Source organism: Eleginops maclovinus, chromosome 19, assembly GCF_036324505.1.
Source record: "Eleginops maclovinus isolate JMC-PN-2008 ecotype Puerto Natales chromosome 19, JC_Emac_rtc_rv5, whole genome shotgun sequence".
Taxonomy (NCBI): domain Eukaryota; kingdom Metazoa; phylum Chordata; class Actinopteri; order Perciformes; family Eleginopidae; genus Eleginops; species Eleginops maclovinus.
The window spans coordinates 21,535,531-21,558,569 of record NC_086367.1 but is presented as its reverse complement, the minus strand read 5'-3'; the positions used below and the strand labels follow the sequence as shown (position 1 = coordinate 21,558,569).

The 23,039-nt window shown below is 41.9% G+C and overlaps 1 protein-coding gene across 1 annotated transcript; it reads left to right on the top strand.

Moving 5' to 3' along the window:
- Positions 1 to 46: 46 nt before the first annotated feature.
- syne2a (spectrin repeat containing, nuclear envelope 2a) lies at positions 47 to 21,712 on the top strand. The gene is made up of 21 exons (XM_063908291.1): positions 47 to 134; positions 6,662 to 6,723; positions 8,942 to 9,037; positions 9,136 to 9,213; positions 9,326 to 9,418; positions 9,855 to 10,057; positions 12,425 to 12,624; positions 13,571 to 13,671; positions 16,379 to 16,492; positions 16,685 to 16,822; positions 16,983 to 17,147; positions 17,497 to 17,609; positions 17,896 to 18,068; positions 18,742 to 18,941; positions 19,272 to 19,436; positions 20,137 to 20,277; positions 20,376 to 20,477; positions 20,638 to 20,814; positions 20,962 to 21,120; positions 21,231 to 21,311; positions 21,590 to 21,712. Exons 1-21 carry the CDS (start codon positions 47 to 49, stop codon positions 21,710 to 21,712), a joined length of 2,772 nt encoding a protein of 923 aa, XP_063764361.1.
- The last annotated feature ends 1,327 nt before the right edge of the window (positions 21,713 to 23,039 follow it).

The following is a 23,039-nucleotide window of genomic DNA, read 5'->3' as shown; positions in this document are numbered from 1 at the left end:
CTTCCAGAGAGGTGCCATGCTGCCGGGAGGCTGTGGATGATAAAGTATGTCGTCAGACTTCTACTCCAGAGATGAACTGGTGGAGACGGGGTTCATCCCCCTGGACATCGACAACGTCCAGATTCTGCTGCAGGGTCAGTGTATCTCCACCTCTTTTGTTTGTAAAAAGACCATATCAGGCATTTTGTGTTGAGTTCCTCACGTTTAGTCTTATTTTAAGTGATTACAGCAGCTGTGGGGCTTTTATAGATTGGTGATTTCTTCACCAAGCATTCAGTGTTTCTGTTCTCTGCACGGGAAGTGTGAGATCATGCAACTGTAAATGGAAAAGCCATGGGTCTTGATTTCATTGTTTTATCTTGGTTACTGTGGCAACATAATAACTTTTCAGCCTTGGATAGCGTCTCTCTCTCAGGGGAGCAGTTTGATGATCCGTCTCAGTCCGCTGCTGGCTTTGTTCGGTTTCACTTTTGTCACTTTTTTTTGAGGTCATGCTTTGTTTAAATCTGCTGAAACTGAACCCCTGCCCCCGGGAGACACATGAGTCATATCTCAAAGCAGAGAGCAAGAATAAGGAGGAGATAAGAAACGCTTTCGCTCATTAAGTCCCTGTCTCTCGGGGCGGTTTAGAGCATTCGAAGCAGAGCTACTTCTCAACATACAGCATGTAATCAGTTCACACGTTTACAAGATGCCTTTTATCCGCTGTGGCACCTAATCTGTACGTTTCGATCTTTGGTTTTATTTCAATCAATACTTTTTCATTGAAGAGAGTTAGTATGAATTAGTTAAATGGTAAAGATTTAAAAACTCAACACTCAAACAAACAGGCCCCCCAAGATCTATGTCCTTTCTCCAGTCCTTTACACAAGTTGCTGATTGGCTGTTTGGCTTGGTCTTAGCCACTTTGTGTCCTCAGAGCCAGGCCTTTGTATGATACAAGACTTTTTCAGCGCTCACCCAGACCAGAGTGTACCGTTAGGATACTTAATATGACAACACATATTTAATAGATGCAACCTTTTTTTAAAACAACAAAAACATTTATGAATGAGTTGCTTTTATCATTTTTGAATTATTGTAAATTGAATACATTAGGGTAAGGACTGTTGGTCATACATAACTAGCTATCAGAAGAGGTCACCTGGGAGCTTTTGAAACTACGTTAACCCATGTTTTTTGATATTTAATAAACCCAACAACAAATTGCTAAGATGTGGATAAGCTAAAAAGTTCAAATGACTTGCTGAACAAATAATAATATCATATATCAGCCTGACCAATTTATTAGTATAGCTCTACTTTGGTTCATGACCAAATACCTGCAGAACTGATGACCTTCCCATCAGCCTTACTTAGCAATGTAGTCGTACTAACTCCAGATAAAAGTAACTTATTGTGTTGTGTGGAGGAAGAAGCTCCTGCTCTCTTTGGTATCGGTTTAGATGGTATTAAGCATCTGGATTGTATCTACTTACCTTTTCAACACATACAAACATGGCATTAGCAGGAAGGTTTTGATTCTTGATCTCCTGCGTCAGTACCTTTTGGTTTCCTGTTGTGTTATTTAGTCCTGGTTCATTGTTAAAGATGACCTCTGGTGACTGTGGCAAGGTCGCAGTTAAACTCTGAGTGGACAGGTATCTGTCCCGTAAACCTGACACTGTCATCTTTTCTTTGAACTTGTCTTAGTGGCACCAGGAATAGATGGTGGTAAAGGCTCTGACATCTCCTTCTATCTTCTCTCAACCTTTCTGTATTTCACTTATTTTTTATTGTCTCTTGTCACCCTCCACCTCTCCCCTTATTCCCTCTTGCTATAACCACTCTCTGCCCACATTTCCCATGTTTTCCTGATGACTATCTTAACTGCCTTTCTTTTTCCATATGCATCTAGATCAGGCTCTCCTCTGTACTATTTTTAACACGACTCCCCACATTTCCTCCTCACATTATTTCATTTTATTAAAGCCTTATAACGCTGTTCTTCCAGTTGTGTCATTTCCAGCTGCGATTGGAAGAATGAATGATCTAAGCTCCCCCATGACAAGCAAGCTGACAAAGAAAGTCTTGTCTTTTTGCTGTATATTTGAAGTTCTAATGATGGGGAAAGTATCAGTAAAAATAGCTGACACTGTTTGTGCTTGTCGGGTGGATTTAAGTGTCTGCGTCATTAGATTCAGCAGGGATTCTTCCTTGTATTGGGTAACTGAAATACTTAAAATCATAAGCTGTGTTAAATCAGACAGTTTGGAAGGTTATGTAGTTGCAATAGTTGGGACCATACTTGTGATGTCTCAAGGAGACTTTGCGACTCCACTTCAATAATAAATGTCATTAGTAAATGCGATCCTGATAATCACAAAAAAGTCAAGAAATAGCTTTTTTAAACCTGTATATCTCGCTGATTTGATTCACTATTCCCTAAATATTTTTGTTATAGCTAAGTCTAATGTACAAGGGTTGGGTTAGGTAAGTTTTCACAGCATATGACATTTAAATTTGACCCATTTTTTCCAGCAAATGTAGCCTCAATTGCCCAGAAGGCTGCGGGAGATCTAGCTTGTTACAGGTCATGTTTCAGCAGGCCTGACTCCTCTGTGCATCAGATTTAAAATAGGCGGAGCTCAGCTGATCCCACCTGCTTACCTGCAGGTTGGAAGGGTAGACGGTTAGCTGTGAGACAGGACTTATTTAATATATTCTTTACATCACCTGGAGTCATGGAGCCTTTACAGTCAGTGTGGTAAACCATTTGTTGATCAGATAAAGATGTTTGCATGCACCGGCTGACTGTGAACGTCTCCCTACTGCATCAGCAGGAGTGATCCCATCATGGGTGAGTTGTTTCTACTTGTCTCTATGGTACTTATGGAACAAAACTTTCTGTGTAGATCTTTGAAACATACTACAATGCACACTATTGTACCACCTTGTGAGAGTGTTTTCCCCCCAGGTGGACTTCTGCATTATAACAGTGGAGATATAAAACTGAAAATAAAAGTGAGAGCAATAGTATGTCAGATCATCTCAAGCTGAATATAAGTTCTGCTCCGAACCAGGATATTTCAATTTACTGTAGCAGTGTTTTTTATCAGCAAATAAATCAAAAGTCAAATACAGACTTCTTTCTCCTTTGAAATGAAGTTTGTTCTTAGGGCTGGGGGAGCTTTGAACCTGATAGGATGAAAATATATACCAACTCATGCATTTATTCACTCACTAGCCACCAATATTAGTTGAGGGACTTCACAGATATGTCGATTTGTGGGAATATTTTAAAACACAGCCAGGGTTGAAACACAATTAACAGTCAAAGTTAATGGAAAAGCAAAGCAAAAGCTTGGCTCCTGTCCAGAGTCTTTACTTTTGTAAGAGTTCTGTGCAAAAATAATTAGGAAAGCATCGCCCTGAAGGCAGAGCTTTCATGTGACATTAAGGAAAGTTCATGTCTGCTGTACAGGGAATCTGGTTTGGAATCACAGTGGGAAAAATGTACATCATCCACCATTCAGAAACTGCTAAATTTGCCTCTTTACCAGAAACAATGTTCAGTCAGGTTTTGGAAGCATCTCGAAGGCAACTGAGAGAGTGCATATTCGCCTCGATAGTTGGATGCCTTCAAAGATCCAATGTGATCTTCCTTGGATCGTGCTACACCCTCCCACAAAGTTACATGAAAATCAGCCCTGTAGTTTTTTCATTATCCTGCTGACAAACAAATACAATGCAACCAACAAACCTTAAACATAACATTAACATCTTTGGAGGAAGTAAGTTTTGTCATTAGCTCACTTGAAAATACCCTAGCTTGCCTTAATGTATTAAGTGGTACTACTGATAGACTATTATGTCATTGAATTGTAAATTAACTGTCAACAAAACTGACATGGTTAACTGAACAGCTTGTAGTCTGTTGACAAAACATACAAGGTTAGCGAACATGCTAGTAGTTTCTGTTGACGGCTTCACAGAAATGAACGATGAGATGGCCAAGTTATCATCTTTACACGACTCAGTTGCCTATAGAGCACTTAACCTGAAGCCATTACTCCGCCCCACTGTAAGGAGGGGAGGGGGGTTAAAGAGTACAGATAATCCTGCCCAAAAGCCAATTGGGGGCACATGAAAAGGTCTCTGATGCTACATTGCTAAAAAAACAAATGCTTTTAGAAACCTGCAGAAGTGGAGCACAGTCCTGCTTGATTGTTCTTTCTCTTTAATCGATGTTCTTAAAGTTTTCTAATACAATCTGGTATGAGACTAGCAGCGAGTCCTTTCTGGGGCTTGTACTGTACAGCTCCTAATATTGTACTACTCTGGAACTGACTCAAAGGGCACTCCGGTTACAGCGACCAAATGGGTTTGTTTAAAATAATTCTTCCTGGCAAATTCTCAAGTGTGTCACACCTCTCCAGTTCTTTCATCCTCTTCCCCTTACGGCTAAAGACTCTGTAAAACTTTTAGGTTGCTCGTCTTTTTCTGTGGGTTTTGAACATCAGTGAAAATGAACACCTCAGCTTTGTCCGATGATAGCAGATTAATAATGATAAGATGTCTGTGGGGGCTCCCCGTGTTTAAGATTAGACTGCAAGTGAACTGAAGCCAGAGGGGGCCTGCTGGTGAAGATATTAAATCAGAAAATAGTCTGTAAACTGCCTGTTGATGCATCTCAGCGGACCAGACAGCCAGAGGGAGAGCTGGAGCGCAGCATCGATCTGATAGGACCACTAACTGGCTAATATTTGCTTAATTTCTGTATTCAAGATGAGGGACGATGGGACAATTCAGAAAAGATAGGTGGTAGCACGAATTGGAATACATCAGTGTTGATTGAAAAGATGTCCATAGATTCTACCTCCAAACTGGTGTTGTTTTACAGCCATTTTTATACTGAGCAAAATCCAGACTAGTGGAACAGCTTGATTAAAGACACTACTTTGGCTTGTTGAGTTTGGAGTCAACAAATCATTTTGTTGAAGGACAGATCCTCTTGTTGGAAATACTGTATTTTGTTATCAATCAAAGATTTTAAAAAATAGTTGAATGAGGTGTTAGCCAATAAATTACTTATTTGAGGACAATGGAAAATGAAGACTGGATTATATGTGAGACCCTTCATACTGCCAATGACCTGAATGACTTCATTGAGCCTTACAGCGGTGAGTGGTGGACAAATGACTGACCAAATGAGTTGCTATTTACACTGGTGTGCATATTATTTGAATGCTAAAGCATCTAATGTAGCATGTATTGTAGAAAGGTGTTTTATTAAAGTTTCATTTAAGAGTGTTCATCAAATTCCATCGTGTATGAAAATAATTGAAACTCGACATCACTGAGTCGGATGCTTTTTGTCAGCACAACCGTTTTTACATTTATACGATTACACAAATGCACAGGAGGCAGATCTGAAGAGGCCAATACTGTACACTCAAATCTTTAAATGTGTGTCAAATATGTGTACACATCTTCTTGCAGGTCTTTAAATCTATTTCAGAAAGGTTCTGCAAGCTGTAGAGAAAAACAGACTCTTAAAAACATGGGATGCTCGATTATTTGATTTACGTACGTGCAGCTCCACCTGTGCAGAATTATGTCTGTGGCTTTCATTTTTGCACGGAGGCTTTCTGCTTGTTCAGGCAACACTGATCAAATACCTCTGTTTATGATGATCCTGCCCAAAGCTTTCCCAAACTGACTGGCTAAACCTTGGGGTGTTAGCTCCAGTAAAAGCCTGCCTTTAGAAGGCTAGGTTTTAAACACTTTGTAAACACGCCACTCATTTCACAACAGCTCTACAAACTGTTAGACTGCTGTGGGGACTGTAATGGCTCTCTGATCCACTGAACAAATGTACTACTATACTACTCTGGTGCTTTAAGTACACACACATTGATTGACTCAGTGTGCTTTGATTCATGCTCCTGTTGGTATTTCATAATCCTGAAAGATCACTTTAACTATTGTCTCTTTCCTGTGGTTCCCTTCAGAGTTTTACCACCACATAGACCCAGAAATGCACGTGAAGTTTGTATATCAGTGACGTGTGTGTGCTCTGTTCCTTTAAATCAGACAGCTGGTTAAAGTTGGCAGTGTCTTGTACCTTACATTAGAATTTAGGAAGTTAGTCAGTATATTAGAAAATTACAGATCTGATCTCCTGGCCCTTTGGCTGAGGTCTGGATTAATGTATTAAAAAGGTTGAATGGATAATTTAGATGCTTTGAATTGGGTTTGTAAGAGCTACGTCTGCAAAAGTCAGTGTATTACCTACAGTAAATGACAGTCAGCACACTACCAGCTTGGATAAGTATCTCATACAACCTGATCCCAAACATCCGCACTATCCCTTTAGGGTTTATGACACTTTTTTGCTCAGTCTTAAAAAGAAAGAGTTTGTGTTTGTGTCATTTCTGAACATTTTCTTGAGGATGATTGTTTCCAGTCTACTATTGCAGGTTAATGCTCGTAGCCAGTGAGTTATTCAGTACAGCACGGTGCCTATAATACTACAAATAAGGACTACTCTACAGTTGCACTCCAAATGAATGAATGTATTGCGTCCTGACGTTAATACCTGCACTACTTTAATGATGTACTCTTTTGATGTGATACTGTACATTTAAATGGACATTGTGTGTTTCTCTTTCTTCCACAGTGGAACAAGAACAGATTCAGAAGAAGACCTTCACTAACTGGGTCAACGCTCAGCTGGCAAAGGTGAGCCAAGTCTTTCAAGTTATCTGGAAGCCGGTATGCTAAATGTTACGGGATGCAATGTAGTAATTCTCAATGGGAAATCAGGTCATAAAGATATCACATTGCTCAGACATAAACACATGTTATACATGCAAATACAAATCAGGATAAATCAAGACAACAATCTGCTGCTCCTTCTGCTGAAAAATATATTGTTTATCAATTTTCTTAAATCCTTCCATCCTTTTGTTGGTAACATTTTCAGTTTTGGTCTTTAAAAAGTTATGGGAAAGTCCAGAAATATATTGGTTAAGTTAATTAACCACATCAAAACTGCATGATAACTAAATCTCTACAAATCTGTGCTTTATATAACCTCAATTCACATATTAAGAAAGAAATTAACACATTAACACAAGTGCAAAAAAATCCATTTACTTTAAGATGCTGCTTATTTTACATCAAATCTCATGAAAGACTTCCACATCCAACTTGTTATAACAGCAGGAATCTTTTCCCAGTCTGCAACTTGTTTACATAACGTCTAAAATGGAATTAATTTGGAGATTTGAGACCGAACAGACCACTGTTTCTTCCCCAGTCCTCCTCCTAACATGAGTCAGCAGCTGCTCTCTCCCTGCCCTGTGTTGGAGGTCAGCTGTGAGTGTGTTGGTGGAGGACGGTGAGGTGGTGGTGGAGGTGGGGAGCCATGCTCATAAATATAGCATTGAGGAGCAAGGTTCACGGCACACAGACAGACAGCAACAGACGGCCACCACACACACCCCTTCCTCCCTTTCACCGCCAGCCACACCCCCTCAATCCTCCCAGCGGACATCCACCCTGCTCTGGGCTCACGTTGGGCACACTGGGGACTCTGCCAGAAACCAGAGGGTGGAGATAATAGTCAATACTTTGGTGGTTGTTCACATTAGAGCCCACATTGTTACATAACTTTAGTTTTCTTTACAAAATGCTCATTTTCACTTGTTTGTAAGCTAATTGTTTTGTGGAGTAGGGAAGTTCTTCAGGAGAGCATGGTTTATATTTCTGTATGTGAGCCTCAAGATTTCCCAAGTAGTTTCACAGGAAATAAATATATATACAAATCTGATTAAGTCCTCAGCCGGCACCAGGCAGGAGCTGTCCTGTTTCAGAAACAGGACAGTGTTTGTATTACGATGCATTGCTTGATATAATTTCTTGATTTGCGGCCTCTTTTATGCAAACTACAAAGCATCATTATCTGGAGAAGATTTGCTTTCTCAGAAACAGTTTTGTTTTGAACGAGTCCGCCGCATGCTTTGATGTTTTAACTGGTTTTAATTGGAAGTCACAAGGAGCAAGTCATCCTTTCTCTCAGGCCTTCCAAAGTTGCATGACTAACAGATTTCTAACTCAACAGATTTAGGAAAGATAAATTGTGTTGCAGAAAAGCTTCTTGCGTTTCTTTTGGTTTGTTATGAAAGGGTTTTTGGAATAAAATAGTAACAAAATAATGCAACATGGCTTTAAAAAAAAAAGCTTGTTCCCTCAATTTTGAGCAATTGATCACATTGAATACATTTTGCTGTTCAAGCAAAGGTATATCTCTCTTAGGACAGAATCACTTGCTAGCTGCCCCATCTCAAGGTCCCATTCGGAAAATACATTGCATTAAAGATCTAACAGCCCATATAATCAAGCCCATACAGTTTAGCAGCTGAGTGCAATTACCCATGAGTATGAAGGTTGCCTACGTGCCAAGAACACAGTAAACAGAACAATGGCTTTTCAGATGGGAACCTACAGGTCCTGATCGACAGGGTTCCTCAACATTTGAGGCAAAGAAGTGAAACGTCACGGAGAGAAGCCATATTTGGGTTTTCATATGCCATGATAGAGAGTGTTTGGTAACTGAAGGATCATAAAAGTGGTATTTAGCAGAGAATTGAACGTGAAGACACTCATAATTTGACTGTATCTGTGTGCTGCTATTAGTTATGATCTTTGTGATTTGTACTGTCTATCCAATGAGGTTCAATTGTGTAAAAAGGGGCCGATTTCCTCCAAATGTTTTCATATCACCGTATTTAAATAAGTGATTGCACAAAGGCGCTATTTGATTGGTTAGGAGTGCATTTAACCAGCAGTGGCTCTAATTCTAACACACTTACTTATGCAGGTTTAGCAGTCCTTTTGTAAATGTTCCCTTTTCAAACGTATAACACAAATAAAATGTGATTGTGTGTCGTGACAGCGGAGGCCACCATGCATGATCGTGGATCTGTTCAACGATTTCCGAGACGGCTCCAAGCTGTTGGACCTGCTGGAGGTGATGAGCGGTCAGCGCCTGGTGAGTGCTTCTCAGTCCAACACTTAACATGTTTCCCAACATCGTCGGACAGTTTGAATGAACCCTCTGACTGAGCGACTCTCTGGTTGTGTTTGCAGAGTCGGGAGAGAGGCCGGGGAATGTTTCAGCACAGGAGCAACATCGAGAAGGCCCTCTTATTTCTGAAGATGAAATCGGTAAATGACACACCAATGAGATTATTCTATTTCTACAATTATTTATTTCCTTTTCACTGTATCAGTTGACTCTTTGTGGAAGTTTGAAAAACATCTTCTGTTTTATCTGCAGATCAAACTAGTCAACATAAACATTCCTGACATCATTGATGGTAGACCGTCCATCATCCTGGGCCTCATATGGACAGTCATTCTCCAGTATCATGTGAGTTTAATTGTTGGCTTTTTTGTTGTTGTCTTCATATTTTTGTATGAGCTTTCCACATTTATTCCTTTAGATTTGTCCAACTCATACGGAAAACACATCATGTACAAGCCTGCAGGGTTAGGGTTTTCTATATTTTATAAGAAGTATATATTTGATATCATTATGAGATTTAAGTAGATTTCCTGGTAGATGTTTTCAGGCATTTATTAACTGGTGATCAAAGCAAGGAAACCAATTCTAATGCTCATATGAATGACATTTATTAAAGCTTAACGCCTTAAAAAAACAAGAATATGGAAGCCACGGGATTCTTGTTTATTTTTTTATGATATTAAGTTCCCTATTTTCCGATGTTTCTGTTTTATAATAATAATAATAATACTTTATATAACGGTCTGAAATACTGAACAGTGTGTGTTTGTGCTTTTCTCAGATCGAGGAGTTGGCCAGCAGCCTTTCGTTCAATTCCCGTCAGTCCTCCATGGAGTCCCTGGCCAGCCTGGACTCGCGCTCCACGCTTTCGAGCCGCTCGGCCAGCAGCAGTCCGGTTCCTCCTAGAGGCTCACCGCTGCACCGGCGCTTCAGGGTCTCTGCCAAAAAATCCCTGCTGCTCTGGGTCCGGGAACAGTGCCACAAGTAGGTCAACTGAAAGGCAATAAGGAACACATATGCACTTATATGTGTTCTGCAGCGTTTATTTAAGGTAACATTGATTACTATTAATCGACTTCATACAGCCTGAAAAAAAAACTTGAATTAGATGTAGGGAATCAGCTCTGGGCTAAAGACCAAAACCTGATCAGGGCTTTGCTATCTCGGCTTGAGGCGTTCTGAAGCTGCCTGCCAAAATCTGTTGAAATACTTTCCTACCTTGGCTTTAACAGTGTTTCAATTATGTTCCAGCATATATTTATATATAAATATCATAAATCGCTGTGCTTACTTCATGCCATTTCTAATACATTTTCTTTAAAAAAGCCACGACATACAGTGGGGCAAAAAAGTATTTAGTCAGCCACCAATTGTGCAAGTTCTCCCATTTAAACAGATGAGAGAGGCCTGTAATTTTGATCATAGGTATACCTCAACTATGAGAGACAGAATGAGAAAAGAAATCCAGGAAATCACATTGTAGGATTTTTAAAGAATTTATGTTCAAATGATTGTGGAAAATAAGTATTTGGTCTATAACAAAAGTTCATCTCAATACTTTGTTATATACCCTTTGTTGGCAATGACAGAGGTCAAACGTTTCTGTAAGTCTTCACAAGGTTTTCACACACTGTTGCTGGTATTTTGGCCCATTCCTCCATGCAGATCTCCTCTAAAGCAGTGATGTTTTGGGGCTGTCACTGGGCAACACAGACTTTCAACTCCCTCCAAAGACTTTCTATGGGGTTGAGATCTGGAGACTGGCTAGGCCACTCCAGGACCATGAAATGCTTCTTACGAAGCCACTCCTTCGTTGCCCTGGCGGTGTGTTTGGGATCATTGTCATGCTGAAAGACCCAGCCACGCTTCATCTTCAGTGCCCTTGCTGATGGAAGGAGGTTTTAACTCAAAATCTCACGATACATGGCCCCATTCATTCTTTCCTTAACACGGATCAGTCGTCCTGGTCCCTTTGCAGAAAAACAGCCCCAAAGCATGATGTTTCCACCCCCATGCTTCACAGTAGGTATGGTGTTCTTTGGATGCAACTCTGCATTCTTTCTCCTCCAAACACGACGAGTTGAGTTTTTACCAAAAAGTTCTATTTTGGTTTCATCTGACCATATGACATTCTCCCAATCCTCTTCTGGATCATCCAAATGCCCTCTAGCAAACTTCAGACGGGCCTGGACATGTACTGGCTTAAGCAGGGGGACATGTCTGGAACTGCAGGATTTAAGTCCCTGGCGGCGTAGTGTGTTACTGATGGTAGCCTCTGTTACTTTGGTCCCAGCTCTCTGCAGGTCATTCACTAGGTCCCCCCGTGTGCTTCTGGGATTTTTGCTCACCGTTCTTGTGATCAGTTTGACCCCACGGGGTGAGATCTTGCGTGGAGCCCCAGATCGAGGGGATTAGCAGTGGTCTTGTATGTCTTCCATTTTCTAATAATTGCTCCCACAGTTGATTTCTTCACACCAAGCTGCTTACCTATTGCAGATTCAGTTTTCCCAGCCTGGTGCAGGTCTACAATTTTGTCTCTGGTCTCCTTTGACAGCTCTTTGGTCTTGGCCATAGTGGAGTTTGGAGTATGACTGTTTGAGGTTGTGGACAGGTGTCTTTTATACTGATAACGAGTTCAAAAAGGTGCCATTAATACAGGTAACGAGTGGAGGACAGAGGAGCCTCTTAAAGAAGAAGTTACAGGCCTGTGAGAGCCAGAAATCTTGCTTGTTTGTAGGTGACCAAATACTTATTTTACCGAGGAATTTACCAATTAATTCATTAAAAATCCTACAATGTGATTTCCTGGATTGTTTCCCCCATTCTGTCTCTCATAGTTAAGGTGTACCTATGATGACAATTACAGGCCTCTCTCATCTTTTTAAATGGGAGAACTTGCACAATTGGTGGCTTACTAAATACTTTTTTGCCCCTCTGTAGTTTTGAAAACAGCTTTAGGCGCAATGCATTAATATATGAAATTGAATTATCCAGATTTTGAGCGTGCCTGTACTTGATCTACAAAAGCCTTATCTAAGACAGTATTAAGAGGCAAGTCAGAACATTTATTTCTCATCAACCTTTTTTCTAATCTGTTTCAAATTGCTTTCCCTCCTTTGTTTTTGACAATTTTTGCAAACTTTATTTTTTTTTCATCCATCAAAAAGTCTTTGTTGTGGTAGTACTCTTTCCGACCACCAGGGGCTGGAATATTGAGACCATGAGGTAGTAGAAAAACGACTTGTTTCTGTACCATTTGTAAATATGTCGAGCAGCAGACCCTCTGACAGACAACATGTGCAACAGGATGAACATTATAACATGAGTAAGATAATAATCTGTTTCCCTCAGAGCCGGCTGCTCAATAAACGTGAAAGACTTCAAAACCAGCTGGAGGAGTGGGGTGGTGTTCCTGGCCATCCAGTACGCTCTGCGGCCCGACCTGGTGGATCTGTCCAAAGCCAGAACCAGGAGCAACAAGCAGAACCTGGAGGAGGCCTTCCGCATCGCCGAGAAAGAGCTGAAGATCCCCCGACTGCTGGACCCTGACGGTGGGTCATTCAGGGAACATCATGGGAACGTGTTCAAATATTATATGCTCAATGCTAGGACAGTGTCGCCCCTAAAGTAAATATCATTTATGCGCGTGGAGGCTGACAGTCAGGAAAGTTTTGCAAAAACTGATGATTTATATCTCACTCTCACTGGTATTCCTTCTGGCACGTCACCAAATATGAATATCTGTTACTGAAAACAAAATGCTTCCAGAGACACATTTTTATTTACAGCATATGTGCTCTTGAACAAACTTTGCAACCTTTGTGAGATTTATTTTATCATCATTTTCAACAAAAATATCAAATAATAATAATCCATTTGCATCAAGAGGCTTTCTTGCAATTTCTTTCTTCTTTTTTTGTCTTAGCAGTTTGTCATGTGTATGCAAATGCAGGACTATTAGTTTCATTACACATATAACCATAACCTGCTTTGTGATTTATTATCCTCCCACCGTCGGTTTGCCTCTGTTCCTCGCTTTGTTTCAGAAATTTCCAACAAATTTCTGTCCCAGTCTTTTGTTCAAGCAGCTCATCCTCCACGCCTCGTAGTCTTCTCCAAAATGATTCATCGGCTTTGTCCCTTACTATTCTTGATTAGCAGTAATTCATGTGAGTGTGTGTGTAGATGGGTTTTGTGACAGAGCCATGCCCAGCGAGCCTGAGGGCAAGTGGGATGTCGATCTGCCAGTCTGCTGACTCGCCTGCTGTTTGCTTCCTCGTCTCTTCTATAAAACCCTCCTCACTGGCTTCACCCTGTCTGTTAGTTTGTTAGCAGACTTTCATCAGCCTGATGTTTTATAGACAGAAGCTGCACCTCAACTCTTCAGATTCCAGGATTAAACTTCACCTGCCTCAGGAGTTAACGTGCTAATGCGCTAGTTTGAGCTTTTTGACAGAAGTGTGAGTTTGATCATGGAGGATTGTGATGTGGATGCAGATGTGGACGTTCGAGACCCTGATGAGAAGTCCATCATGACCTACGTGGCTCAGTTCCTGCAGTACTCCAAAGACATGCCGGTGGCCGAGGAAGAAATGCAGGTGTGTAACACTTCATTATTTTACACTGCAGAAAGGTTAAAACAAAAAATCAGAATAGCTTGTATTCTGACAACTCAGGTAGAGTTTAGGGTGCAGTTAAATATTTCCTCAGGTATTTAACTGCTGCTGGCCAATGTCAACAATCAGGGTGCAGCTGAGCTCTGTCTAACCCAGTCCTGATCTGTAAGCAGTGATTTGGAGATATGCATATCAATAAAGGTTAAGAAATGAAATTGAAATCATGCTAAATGTACCTTTTTAATTCTCTTGTTTACTTTATATCAAAGTGAAGCACGTCCAAGCCACACTTTGGTGTATTAATACTTTTCTAGTTCAATTTTGCCATTGTTTTACTTATAAATATAGTTATTTTTTACATGCAAATTGAATTCTAAAAAGGTACACATTATTTTCTCTTCTTTATCTTTATGTTTTCAAGAGTCAGATCATTTCGTGCTGTTGCCAAAATCACATTTTGAGTATAAGTGCAGCTTGTTGAGCAGGAATCCTTTGAAATCTGGATTGATTCTAAAGATACAAACTCGAAGAAGGGTATTTTTCAGTAAAACAATAATAGTATTGTCTTAAATGCAACACACACCCCCTTCTGCGCCGCTTCTGTCAACTCATGTGATGTAAACAGTCTTGTAAACACGCGAGTCTGCTTGGAACTGGTTGTCACCTCGAGTGCCCTTTCGCTGCCTTTTTAGTTTTTGCAACTTGGGCACAATATATGCAGATTAATTGAACAGCTTCTCCTTAATCAGACTTGAATGTTTTTGGAGTTGCGTTAAATAAATCAGTGCTTGCTAAAGGTCTAATGAGAAGTAGAATGGTTTCTCTGATACATTGCTTTTTTACTATCTTTGCAACTTGCTATTATCTTTCTACAATCTTCTCTTTGGGGGGATTTCTTTATTTTCTTGGCTTCCTTTTCTGACTATTCCTTCCTCTCTGTTTTCTTCCTTTTTCCTTCTAGACGCAATACCTAAATCTTCCTAAAAGTCCTTCTCCTGTCAACCTGCCTGTTCACTACACTCCTGCTATTTCTGCTTCACCTCTGCGACAGGTACAACTGAGAGTCCCGATCCAACTCTTTTTCACATCTCACCTCTCACACACCTACATACTTTCATAGTACAGTACCTTGCAATAGAAAAACCTATTGGGGTCTATGGTTTGGGGTTTCAGAGGATACATTCCAGGAATTAACAGTACATGTAGAGTCAATAAATGGATAATAAAGTGTGGATAAACAAAGAAAATAATACCACCAGACATTAGAGTACATAACAACCTGGAAGAATCTGATATATCTGCGTGAGTGCCACACCCCCCTTTTCCTGCTAATGTTTTTCTCTGTGCATGTGGTGCATTCAGGAACCCTCTGGCTTGCTGTCAGCCTCATTACTGCCAGGCCACACGGCGTATATCAGAAACACCAAACCCTGGTATCGTCCACAAATAACTTTTCGATTTAATTACAGATGATTAGATCTTTTTTAAATAAAACTACTGCAGCTAAACTCAAAAAGTGATTCACTAAGAGCGTAGATATTCTGCGAATCATATGCTGATTTAAAGCAGGATAGATCATGCAGATTAAAACTAGTTTGCCCTGTTCTCTGGGAATGAATTCAAAGCCGCAGCGAGGGTGTGTTTCTCTGCCTCCCATGAGGTAAAGAAAAGCCCTCACAGGCATCAGCTATTCCTTCCTTCCACTGAGACATGCTGCAGAACCCATGACCGATCAGTCCCAGCGAACATGCCACCTGTCGGCTCCGGTTTCTGACAAGATATCAGCATGTTTGCATGATGCTGCTCCAGATATTTGAGATTTTAAATGTACTTTGTATGTTGTTACTTTAGCCCCGAGAGGTGTTTATCTGGCAATTTGAGAATAATCCCAGGCTGATTGTGCAAGATGCACTGCGGTTAATTAAGGTCTGGGAAACAGTCTGCAAAATAACATCTCAGAAACACATCTCAACATGCATCTGAAAGGGGCTCTTTCCCTCCATATGATGCTGAAGACATTATGCCACTTCTCTACTTTTCCTTATACAATATAAACATACAGTAGACATTGCATTAAAAAAAATTCAAAAATATGGCCTCAAACACAAGCATTTGCAGCAGAATATGAGGTGGCTGTTGTACTTGTGTTTCCATGTCGTTATTTGGGGGAAAAACAACAACCTTGTTGTCACATCAGACCTCTGTGCGGGCTTGGTATTCTGCTGTGTGCAGCACAAAACATTTTGGCACACAAGACGCCATTATGTTTGTGTTTAGTATCCCATGACTGCTCTTGGTGCCTTGTGGCGAAACTTTTTGCTTAAATCATTTGTTTTATTGCATGATAAATGAAAACCTGTTCACAAAGTACTGCGGCACTTCACTAGACACAAACTCTTACACCTTTGGTTGCTTTTTTACTTGAATTCTTAAGTTGCAATGTAGTTTTTCTGGTTGTCATAGATTTCCATTTTATTTGTTTGACCTACCGGGACAATGATTAGCTACCGTGTTCCTTGTGTACTGAGACCTCCATGTGAAGAGTAAAGATGACGCTATAACTATCCAAAGCTCAGTAAACATCCCTGACCGTCACTTACATTTGGTTGGCGATATTTAGGATTGTGTTTAGCCAAATTTATTCATCAGTCTTCATGCAATAACACTTTTTTTCTGTCCATGTTCCCAGGCGACGACTGCTCAAAAGGCACAGGAAGTGACATGCTGGTTGGTGCAGGCCTACGACGAGCTGCTGGAGGGATGGGACTCCACCGAGGGAGAGAGCTACTCAGAGAGATACCACGTACGTCTCTAACACGTGCCCATTAATATCTAAAACAACAACAAAATGATACACCTAAAGTTAGCTCTTTTTTCCCAACAGGGCTATTTCAAATGCTTTGAGCTGTTAAGATCATATTGCTGCTCCTTTAAAGACTGGAAATGTTATTGAAATGAACTCTTGTTAAATGAAAGCTTCCTGTCCATTCCTCAGGTCTTTCAAACCTTTCTGGTGTCCTTCAATGAGCAGCGGCGTCCCATCATGCCGCTGTTGACAGCCATGAGACGAACCCCGAAACTGAGCGATGAGCAGCGGACTCTCAGAGAGGCGTGGGACTCGCTCACTGAAAAGGTCAGCTACACTCAAATCTCTTATTTCTATCTAAATATATTAACTTTTACAGTCTATTGTTTATAAAAATTAACATACCATGTAAATCTTAGCCAGCAACATGGCCTTATCCCCAATAGTAATTATGTACATCTTTTTTCTGCATGTATCTCTCATTTAGCTGCGTGAATACAAAGTGGAGTTGGACATGAGTCTCCCGGCCCCCCTGGACACGGTGGCTCGCTGGCTGCTGAAAACAGAGAAGGCTCTGGCTGACGAGGAGGGCGACCCGCAGGATCACGGCCGAGCTGCGGATGAAGCCAAGGACAAACAGGAGATCCTCAGAGTGAGTATTTACTGCATCTACGCCCAAACAAAACAACCCTAGGGAGTGACAATAAACAATAACATTTGCTTAGTTAACCTCAGGGTCCTCAGGCAGGGCTTTCCATATTTCAGTTATGAATAACATCTGCAGAATGTCCTTTGTTTCTTAATTGGGAGAATAAAGGTTCGCTCCTGGAACTCTTTTTGTTTTGGATCGTTTTCAATCCTCCTTTTCTCCTTCCTTGGGTTTTAAAAGCAAACTTTTATTCTCACAATTTTTCATTTTGTCAGAGCAGCAATGATCCTTTTGTAGAATAATTAAGCACGAATATGCGTATGAATCTGCTCATTGCTCAATGTCTCTGTAGGTCTGTCTGGAGGAAATGCCGCAGCATGTGAGAACCTTCCAGTCCTTCCAGAACTTGGATGAGTATGCAAACATGATGGTTCCTAGTGACAAGATGGATGAAATAAAGAGGAGGTGAGAGCACTTGAGTTCATGTATGTTTGTATAACTGTGAATCATATATACAGAAAGGACAGTTCTTGTATTGGTTCTTTACCTTAAGCTAAACGACTTTGTAGTAAATCTAATGCCACGGTCTAGATACAGTACAATCAATCCTTTTGTTGAAGCAGTTGTTATAAAAAAAGTCAGGAAAATGTGATTACACAAACCATTATTTAATTTCGTTCACCAGGGAGTTGGTTGTTTGTGTCTCATTTTTGATCGCTTTCACAACCATACTTGTGTAACCCCCCCCCAGGTTCACCAGTGTGAGAGTGACCGCTAAATACCACGGGATCAAGCTGGAGTACCGGGAGCACCGCCACACGGTGTTGGATCTGTTGGGGCAGATCAGGACCAAGCTGCGGGTTTGGAAGAGACCTTACATCTCCCCCGAGGCTGTCAGGGTGTTGCTGCAAGAATGGCATGCAAGTAGATTTATTATCCCATAATAGTTTTATGTATCGGGAGTGGTAAGAAGGGAGTTGTACAAGGGTGGGTTTTTTCTTATAATATCCTTCTGATAAGTTCTATGATGCAGGCAGATTAGGGCTCTCTGCTTCAAAGCTCACTCAATTGTACCTACTGATTAACAGAAATGGCGATATGCTCCTCCCATTTCGCGCCTAAATTAGGAAGATTTTAACATATTTGGAACAAATGAATCTGTAATTGCTTGTAAACTTTCCCTGGAAGTCAGATTTTGAATCACGAAGCAGCATATCGTCATACATCAGCACATAAAATATCAATAATTGAGATTAAATCTGGACAGAATGACCTTTGCCACTTTCTAAACAGACTTACAACCAATATTGTTTTGCCCCACAAGTAGTAAAGGTTAAGAATAACACAGGTCATGGCTCAGTTTTTCCCCTTTCCATACAAAGATGTTGTTTCTACTTTGTAATGAACTTGTTTTACACAGGATCTGGTAAACACACAGGAGTTACCGACTTCGCTGGAAGCCGCTATACTTAAACTGAAGCAGGTCTCTGAGAGATATTCAAGCAAATCCGCCCTTGGTAAGTTTTTCTATTGATGTATTTAAAGCTTTTCCTGGTGGTCACAGCTCGTTTAACAGCTTGTCCTCTCTGCTCCTCAGCTACAGATTACCAAACCGTCAGTCAGCAGGTGAAGCAGCTGGAAGAAGATACCGCCATAGTGTTGGAAGAGGTGACCACAGTCAAGAGCATCATGGGAAGGGTCCTGTCCGCCTGGGACACCTACAGCGACGGATTCAGCTCCCTGCAGGCCTGGCTGGAGCAGGGCTCTGCGTCACACAGCCATGGCCCCAGACCAGAGGTAATGCTAACACGCAAAGCCATACATAATCTTACATTGGCAAGAGAACCATGTTTCATAACATAGCTAGAAGCTTTTTTAACTGGGCTTGTAGAAACGTGTAGACATATTTATGTAAATGTCTCATAATGTGCGATTGAATTAAAGTTGTACATTTACAAGGTAAAACAATTATATTCTGTGATGTTACTAAAGTAACTCAAATTATCTGAGATAAAAGTCACATTTAGTGTCATTGTTTCACTTTCTAAGGTTGGACCTGTTTGGGTTTTCGTGCTCGTTCTCCCTTCTGTCGATCTTTAAGATTTGCACATTTGTGTTTTTTCTAAGGTGATGCCTGATGTAATGGCTGAGTGGGGGTCCCGACAGGCCCACCTGAACGAGTTAGGTAACTTCCTGCTGGAGTCCACGGACCCTCAGACCAGCAGGAGCCTGGCAGAAGAGCTGCGCAGACTCAACATGCAGTGGGCCGAGTTCTTCAAGAGAACTGCTCTCGTAAGTGACAGATCTGGTAGAACCTGGTTTGTGAGAATCATTTATTCCGAGTTGCATTTGTGCACAATGGTAGAAATCTGTTGTCTATTCATTTGCTGTCAATGGATTCATCAGTGCAGTTCCCTTACCTGTAAGCACTGTAGATAATAGTTTTGATAAAGCACGTACTATACTGCCCTCTATACCTATTTCTCTACTATGGCAAGCAGTGTGCTTCTACTATAATAACGGCCTAGTTGCTTCTCTATTTATTTGATTTCTCAGACCATTGGTATTTAATCTATAATCGTCCCTTTGTTATAATTATTCCCACCCTGTGATACAAAGGAGTGGCTGAAAGGTTGAAATCTGTACCCCGCCTTTTCTTATTGTGTGGAGGCAATTATAAATGCAAGGCTTTGATAGTCTGTGATTACAGGGTATTATCAGAAGGATTCTTTTATTGCTTGAGTTGCATACTGGCCAGGTGTTTAAGCACCTCAGTTAAAAGTCAGGGAACGTATTCAATCAAACTGTTATATCATGCTTACTGTGGAAGCAAACCACTGTAGCTGTGCTATATTACGTCTTTGAACTTAAATGTCTGTGCATGATTTTATTGACTTATTTGGTTAAGACCGTAGTCAAAATGTTGTACGCTTTATTGTGTTTGTCTTGTAATCTAGCTTATATTTAACAGCGTTAGTTCTGCTTTTTCCAGGACAGCGTGGCTGAACCCAGTGATGATGTTCACACTAGACCACAGCACATCCAACCTCTGATCAGAGAGGCCACTCTCCTTCTCAAAGAGCCTCTGGAGACAATGGCAGGCCCCTTACGCACTTACAGAAAAAGAATACAGGTAGGTCTGGTAGCAGGGCGAGAGTCCTCACTATTAATATGTATATCATGTTTTCTTTCCATATGTCTAGAACTAACCGTTTGCTGTCTTTCTTTCAGTTCATAATGAGGAAAATAAAAGAAGTGGATCTTGCGGCTCTGGCTCCCTCCCCAGAATGCCCAGCTGATCAGTTACAGAAACTGAAGTTAGCTGTACCTGAAGTATGAATGATTTCAACCCTTGTAATACTTCCTTCATACATCGTTGTTGTTAATCTTTAGGTTGTGTTGCTCTTTTTTTACCTCTTTTTTCTCTAATTAGCTAGTAGTGTATACAGCATTTTGATGTATTTTTTACCATATGTTCCTACAATGACACCAGGTGATGCAGACCTTGTTTGAGGCAGAACAGGTGTGTGCAGAGCTGCAGCACAGTGTGTCAGGGCTGGACAGTCGCCTGGCTGAACTCCTGCATTGGGAATCTGAGGCCCGGGAGCTCTACCAGCTGCTGAGGGCCGCAGAGCGACAACATCAGCGGGGCCAGGACCCACGAGCCAGTGTAAGATGATCCTCTGTATATAAATGTTGTTGTGCTATCAATTCAAATGAGTTGTTTCTGAAACAGGACTTTTTTTGTCATAAAGAAACCCTGATGTGGAATTTGAGGAAACGCTGATTGTGTTCAACTCAATATTTTTCTCCCCAGGTTCTGATTTCCCGTGGTCTGCAGCTGGAGGGTCAGGTGGTCACAGAGGAGCAGGACCTGCAGATGATGGTGATGACGAGTCAGAAGAACTCTCCCATGCAGTACCTCCATGCCTCAGCCATGCAGGACCGAGTGCGAGCCGCTGTTGCGCAGTCACAGGCTAGTTTTCTTTGTGTAAATTACCTGAGCATGCCTTTGAGTTATGCATCTGTACTTAGGAAAAAAAGAATGGGACAGTTTCTCTAACGTGTTTGTGGTTTGAATTCCAGGAAGCTGTAGGTATGCTGAGCAGCCTGGGAGCCAGACGAGACAGAAGCAGAAGCCCTCCAGAAGGGTCTCCTCCATCAAAAGTATTTAAACAGGCTAAAGAAAAGCCTCAACATCTGAGACAGTCAGAATCAGTCGCGTGGCCAACGCCGCAGCATGAGACAAAGTTAGTTGAACGTCATGAAGCCTTTTCGAGGGAATACAGAGAAGAGAGAGTGTCTTCTCCTGAATCAGACACAGTTAGATGGCCAGCTAAACAGCCTGAGAAAGAGTTGGTTCAGAGTCATGGAACCTTTGTGCCAAAGATAGTGGTGCAGGAATACAGAGAAACAAAGGTGACTTCTCCTCCATTGCCATACAGCTACGCAGAAGCTGTGATGCAGACCAGGACAAAGTCACCACCAGAAGTCCAGCATCAGATCTGGACAGAGACAACTTTACAAAAGCAGCAGCAGACTCAGGAACATGGATCGATGCAGCATGAAACATTTAGCAGACAGAAAGAAAAGGAGCACCAACAGCAGGATCCAAAGAAACAGCAACAACAAGAAGTGCAAGAACCGATGCAAACACAACAACAACTACAACAGCCAAAGCAAAAAAAACAACAGGTGGAGCAGCAGGTGGAAGTGGTACTAGACAGACAAACACCTGAACCCCACGATCAGACTTCATTTCAACAAGCACTTTCAAAGAAACCTCCTCCAAGCTACCAGGAGCTTCAAACCAGGAAAACCCAGGCCTTGAAGAATCGACCTTGGCTTCAGAAGCCAGCCTCAGGAGAGCATAAAACGCCAGAACCGGATTCAACTCAGGAAACAACTGCACCAAGACAGACTCAGCCACAGTCAGACAGGGAAACAGCAAGGACCGTTCAGGTTGTTTCACAGCAGATGGCAACTGCAAGATCCCAGCCTGAGGGAAATGCAAAGGCTACTAAGCAGTCACAACAGCAAGAACTCCAACAAAACCCACCACTGCACCCTCAATATGTAGAACAGAGGCAACAACAACAAAAACAAATGCAAGAGCAACAACAACCACAGCAATTGGAAAAACAAAGGCAACAGGAAAAGCAACCGCAGTCTACTGTAGGACAGGCTCAACCAGATTCAGACACTAAGGCTAAATCCCAGTCAGTTGCTATGGTTCAGCCTCACCCTCAAGGAAAAGCCCAAATTCAGTCACAAACCAAAACTATGGTTCAGTCTAAATCCCAGCAAGTGGTTCAATTGCAAGTGCAGTCCACAAGTGTTTCCCTCGGTACCACAGACGGTGAGCAACAACTGCGGACCATGTCTGAAACCAAAGTGATCCAAAGTCAGTCACAGCCCCAAGGTCTGCCACAGCCCCATGGTCTGCCACAGCCCCATGGTCTGCCACAGCCCCATGGTCTGCCACAGCCCCATGGTCTGCCACCACAGCCCCATGGTCTGCCACCACAGCCCCAAGTTCTGCCACCACAGCCCCAAGGTCTGCCACCACAGCCCCAAGGTCTGCCACCACAGCCCCAAGGTCTGCCACAGCCCCATCGTCTGCCACAGCCCCATGGTCTGCCACCACAGCCCCAAGGTCTGCCACCACAGCTCCAAGGTCTGCCACAGCCCCAAGGTCTGCCACCACAGCCCCAAGGTCTGCCACAGCCCCAAGGTCTGCCACAGCCCCATGGTCTGCCACAGCCCCATGGTCTGCCACAGCCCCATGGTCTGCCACCACAGCCCCAAGGTCTGCCACAGCCCCATGGTCTGCCACCACAGCCCCATGGTCTGCCACAGCCCCATGGTCTGCCACCACAGCCCCATGGTCTGCCA

What these genes read in the sequence shown, in the direction of transcription:
- syne2a (XM_063908291.1), top strand. Translation starts at nt 47, where the DNA reads ATGTCGTCAGACTTCTACTCCAGAGATGAACTGGTGGAGACGGGGTTC. An exon ending in GCCATGGCCCCAGACCAGAG is followed by an intron (nt 18,942 to 19,271) that starts GTAATGCTAACA and finishes GTTTTTTCTAAG; the next exon opens with GTGATGCCTGATGTAATGGC. An exon ending in GCCAGGACCCACGAGCCAGT is followed by an intron (nt 20,815 to 20,961) that starts GTAAGATGATCC and finishes TTTTCTCCCCAG; the next exon opens with GTTCTGATTTCCCGTGGTCT.